The sequence below is a fragment of the Bison bison genome, unplaced genomic scaffold (genome assembly GCF_000754665.1).
Source record: "Bison bison bison isolate TAMUID 2011002044 unplaced genomic scaffold, Bison_UMD1.0 scf7180017864192, whole genome shotgun sequence".
In the NCBI taxonomy this organism is placed as follows: Eukaryota; Metazoa; Chordata; class Mammalia; order Artiodactyla; family Bovidae; genus Bison; species Bison bison.
The window spans coordinates 3,904,671-3,909,616 of NW_011494764.1; the positions used below are offsets into that span (position 1 = coordinate 3,904,671).

Here is a 4,946-nt window from a genome sequence, read left to right on the forward strand (position 1 = left end):
GAGTAGGGAGCCGCTGACCTGCGCTGTGCCTCCGGCAGGCCCGAGGTAACCCGGGCGGGGCAGCGGAAAGGCCGGGGTAGGACTGGCAGAGGGGCGACTCGGAGTCCCGGCCGCCCGCCGGCAGCGGGGACGATCCCGTCCGTTTCTCCTAGGTTACGCAGTGGTGAGCCGGGCTTGGGGTGCCGCTGTGGGCATACAACGCCTCCCCGCTGCTTCCCTCCCCCGGGACCCGCTCGCGCTGGGGACGCGGGACACGCGCCCAGTGCAGCCTCACCTTGGCCCCGATCTGGGTGCCGCACTGGCCGGCCTGGATGTGCACGATCTCCCTCATGCTCGGTGCTATGGCGGGCGGCTGCGAGACGCGAGCGGACCGGCTGCAGCTGGCTGCGGAGGCTCTGCCGCCCCCGCGCCAGCTCTTATAGGCGGGGCCCCCCGTCTCGCCCGGCACGGCGTCATCGCGCGCGGCCAATCCCGGGGCGCCGCCGAAGACTGCGGCACCGGCTGCAGCAAGCATCCGCGCCGCGCATCCCCGCTCGACCGCGCGCTGCGGAGGCGCCGCCTCCCTCCGCCACCGGGTCTCTGGGCTCCGCGCATCCGGAAGGCGGGGCTGGTGAGCTCCAGGGAGGACAATAGAAGCCCCCCTTGGCCCTTGGCCCCCGCCCCGACTGCCCTCTGCTCCCCTCCCCAGCGGGAGCCTCACCCCTCGGCGCAGCAAGGAGGGTCTTTCTTGTGCACACCTGATTAGGGACCAACCCCATGTTCCCACACCGGAAGGCCAGAAGGGACGCCTCCCAGCACCCCTCCTTTGTCAGAAGGGGCAGACCAGGTACTCTGAGCTTTGCCCGCAGCCTTTGATGGTGGGGGAGGCAGGCAAGGCTGCAGCGGGCACTAGATTCTCTCCAGAAGAAAGCAAGCTGGGGCAAGGCTCCTAGACGTCTGAGTCAGAAGGGCGGTGGCTGCAGGAGTTGGAGGTGGGTTCCTATGGCAGTTCTGTCACTGCTCATCTCTGCAGTGGGGTGCCACCTGCCCCTGCTGCCCCAGGGCACTGCCATGACATTCCAGGTGGACCTATTGCGATTGGGTGCTTTGTACCCCTGCCAGACACGCACTTGGACGTAGCTGCTGCTTAGTGAGCAATGGTGTCCAGGATTGTCATAAGGACACACACAAGCCAGACACAGAACTATCAGTCTGGGGGGTGGTGTGTCTGACTCACTCCTTGCTGTCACTCGTACCCCTAGAGTCTTGATCCAAATGAGGCCAAGGAAATTCAGTGGGTGGGGAGAGGCTCTGTAAGGAGTTGGTGTTTGCAGCTGGGAGAGGTCACTGTCAGAAAAGAAGAGACTCACGGTACACACCCTGGACGACACCACCAGTCTCCTGAGGTCACAGGGTAGAGTGAAACCACCTACAAGAAAGCCCGTCTTACATTTCAGTGACAAAAGCGTCTGAGAGGGTTTCAGCCACAGAGTGTATAGCCTGTTCCCATGTGCTCACACTGCTTGTGGGTGCCCCTCTTTCCCCTCATGAAGCTCCCCAACTTGGCAAGTCTGGAAAGGGTCTTTTGTTCTCAAGAGATGCCCCTCCCCCACAATGTGTCTCTGATGTGGTTTCCTGTGTTTGGTTTCCAGCTGCCTGGGGCCCCTCCCTGTCCCCGTTCAGGGGGTCCTTTTCCCTGGAAGGAAGAAGCTTCGCACCCAGTTGAGCAGGACCCATCACCCACCTGCCGCCCTGCGGGATGGCTCCCGGCCAGGACCTCTCCCCCTCCATCCCCAGAGGAACTGAGGCTGGCTCGAGGCTGACTCATCGTCCATCTCCCAGCAAAGGCCGGCCCTGCCGGGAACCAGCTCCCAGCCCCGAGGCCAACAGTCAGGTGGCACTGCCAGGGTAGGGGACTGGCCAGGGGGCTGCAGGGCTGGCTGGTACCCCTGCTTTTCGTCCATAAGCCTGTCCCAGCAAGAGGGTAGGGTATATGCTCTGTCTGTGGAGGAATGGGGTGGGGGTGGGGCAGGGGGAGGACCCCGCCCACTCCCCTGGGGCTTGGATGCCCCTTAGCCCCTGGACAACCACACCCTATTCTGGGCAGCTTGTCTCACACCTCCCAGGACTGGCGGGGCACTGACCCTTCTCCCAGCAGGACGGAACTTAAAAGCAGACCCCAGCCTCTGGGCCACCCTGCAGCAGATACGGAGGCTGAGAGAGGGCCATGTTCTGGCCAGAGTCACACACGGGTCACCATGGTCCTGCCTCTGCTGCAGCTGAGGGCAGCTGGGAAGTGCCAGGGTCTTGACACAATGGAGGTGACTCGGGGCGGGGGACCTCTGGGCTGGGGTTTGCACCATAGACAGAATGCAAAGACACAGGATGGAGTGGGTGTGACTGGGGTCTCCTCGCCCTTCCCCAGGTGAGTCCTCTGACACTGGGGGCTGTGGTGTCATGACTTGGGCAGGTGAGCCATGTTTTCTGACTGGCTCCTGGGACTTAGGTCTTACCCCTCTTCACCACACTCCTACTCCTCCGCCCCAAGCTTCAGGCAACTTCCGGAAAGAGGCAAGAAAGATGGGAAGGAGGTTGCACCAAGCATCACGTTTATTAATACTGCTGCACTGCTTCCTGGCCCTGGAGCCTGCATATTGGCTGCTGGTTCCCCAGAGCAGGCCTGGCTGGGGTGTCTGCCGAATGCATGTGCTGCTGGCAGATGGGCTGAGCCCGGCTCCCAGTCACCACAGAGCGTTAGAAGAGAAAAGCCCCCACTGTGGGCCCCACCTCCTCCTGTGCTGGTCATGAAGTCCTTGGAGCGGGACTTCCCACAGCTTTGGGTGGGGTGGGGTGTGGGCACCGGCCCCAGAGTGGGGCCCCAGATGGAGGGGTGGGGGCCCTCCTTTCTAGGTGTGGGAGGCCATGCCCCACCATCTCCCCAGCCTCCTCATTCTGCACAGCCTCCTGGAGAGTCCTGCGATTCCCCTCTCAGGCCCCAAAGGCCTGTGCACCCTCACCTTCAGGGATGGTCTAGCCGATCCTCTTTGTCAAGGGACTGCCCTGGCCTCACAGGCCTGGGGCACACGACGGCACTGCCACCCTCACCAGGAGCACTGCAGCACCTCTTGGAGCGTCTTCCGGAGCTCCTGGCTGCGGAAGGCATAGATGAGGGGGTCCACAATGGCGTTGCAAATGATGAGGGCCAGGAAGAGGTTGAAGTTCTTGAAGATGCAGCCACAGGTGGGGTGCTGGGGGCAGAGGACGATGAGCGAGAGGTGCAGGAAGAAGGGGCCCCAGCAGAGGAAGAAGACGCCCAGCAGGATGGTGAGGGTGGCAGCGCCCTTGAGGCCAAAGCCCTGATGAATGGGGCGCTGCCTCTTCTGGAGCCGGGCGATGCCCCGGGCATGCTGGCAGGCCCGGGCCAGCATGTGGACGTAGAGGACGGCCATCAGGGCCAGCATAGCTATGAAGAGGCCAACGAGGCACAGCAGGATGACCTTGTGGTTGTAGTAGGTGATGAAGAGCAGGCTGGTGAGGATGCTGGCCACCCAGATGGCCGCAATGATCCTCCACGCTCGGGGCAGTGTCACAACACTGTGGTACCGCAGGGCGTAGAAGATGGAGATGTAGCGGTCCACAGCAATGGCACCCAGGAAGCAGAGGCTGGACACCATGGATCCGCAGATGAGCACGTCGATGACATTGTCCAGCTGCTGCACCACGGCCGCCTGGGTGGCCAGGACACCGGCCTCCAGCAGCAGCATGACTGCCGTCTCCAGCACGTTGCTGACGCTCACCAGCAAGTCAGACACAGCCAGGCAGCAGATAAAGTAGTACATGGGGGAGTGCAGGTTGCGGTTCTTGGCAATGGCAGCCACTACCAGCACGTTCTCCACGAGACTCACCAGCCCCAGGCTGAGAAAGAGCCCGTCAGGGATGGACACCTCCAGGCACTGGGGCCCCGTCCGGTTGGGGGCCAGGGTGAAGGGGAGGGTGGCTGGGGGCGTGCAGTTAAGGGAACCCAGCAGCCGCCTCTGGGAGCCAAGTGCAGGCATCGTCCCGCAGGGAGCAGGAAGGGGTGCTTGCTCTCAGGGTCCTGCTCAACTCATGGCTCCCCTGGGAGGGGCCTCACACCTCCCCTCCCTGGCTGGACAAATGTCAGCCCAGGCATGGCCCCAAGCGTGTGGGGCCAGCCCTCTGGGCGCGGCTTCGCTCTTCTGTTCTCAGTCCGCCTCCCCACCTCTTCCCTGGATGTGCGGTTGCCCACAGGCAGACATTTCTGGGCCGCTTGCCTCCTCCTGTCCTGTGGGGACCTCCTGCCTTACCGGGCCGCGGTAGGCTGAGGTCCAGGAAGAACAGAGCCTTCCTTGGCATCTTTAAAGTCGTCACGGAGTTCCTCCTCCTGAGGGCGGCCACATGATGGGCGTGTGCCGGGCTGCAGCGAGGTCTGCCACCAGGTGGCGCAGGCGGAGCCCAGGCCTGTCAGACGGAGGCAGTCCGGCCTGTGCAGCGGTCGGTGCTAGGCCAACGGGTGCTCCAGGTGATGCAGGTGGGGGCGGGGGGCCTGCAGACCTGCCTGAGACCTCCAACCCTCTTCCAAGCCCGACATAAAACCATTACCTCCTCCCTGAAGCCGTCCAATCTTGCCTCAGGAACCCCCACCCTGGCCCTAGCCACCTTCCCTCCCGACTCATGTTAAAGGCTGGCTGAGGGCAACCCGCCCAAGGACTCCCAGCCCCTTCACCGCACTGTGGCTTCTCCCTGGGGTGCGGGGGCGGGGTGGTGGGGAGGGACTGCCAGTCCTTCCCTAACAGCCCCCATTTCCTCTGTGAAAGGTCACCACAGCCGGCCCAGAGCCAGCAACCACTTCAAGGACAAACCTTTGTCTGCAGCCGCGTGCCAGCCCCCCAGCACTTTCTCACTGAGGAGTGCGTGGTGCTGACGACAAACTCTCCTAGGAGGAGGGT

General features: G+C 63.4%; 2 protein-coding genes across 3 annotated transcripts in view; both read right to left on the minus strand.

The window, feature by feature from the left end:
* Nucleotides 1–390, minus strand: part of TUBB3 (tubulin, beta 3 class III) — a 9,263-nt gene extending 8,873 nt beyond the window's left edge. For both annotated transcript variants that reach the window (XM_010843930.1, XM_010843929.1), the window contains exon 1: nt 275–390. In XM_010843930.1, coding sequence (XP_010842232.1) covers nt 275–331 — 57 coding nt within the window. In that variant the 5' untranslated portion in view covers nt 332–390. The remainder of the gene's footprint in view (nt 1–274) is intronic.
* Nucleotides 391–2,567: 2,177 nt separating this feature from the next.
* Nucleotides 2,568–4,311, minus strand: MC1R (melanocortin 1 receptor (alpha melanocyte stimulating hormone receptor)). The gene has a single exon (XM_010843928.1). It carries the CDS (start codon nt 4,032–4,034, stop codon nt 3,081–3,083), a length of 954 nt encoding a protein of 317 aa, XP_010842230.1. The 5' UTR covers nt 4,035–4,311; the 3' UTR covers nt 2,568–3,080.
* Between the last annotated feature and the right edge of the window lie 635 nt (nt 4,312–4,946).

Bases quoted from the DNA above. Each gene is read 5' to 3' on its own strand.
- MC1R (XM_010843928.1), bottom strand. From the start codon at position 4,034: ATGCCTGCACTTGGCTCCCAGAGGCGGCTGCTGGGTTCCCTTAACTGC.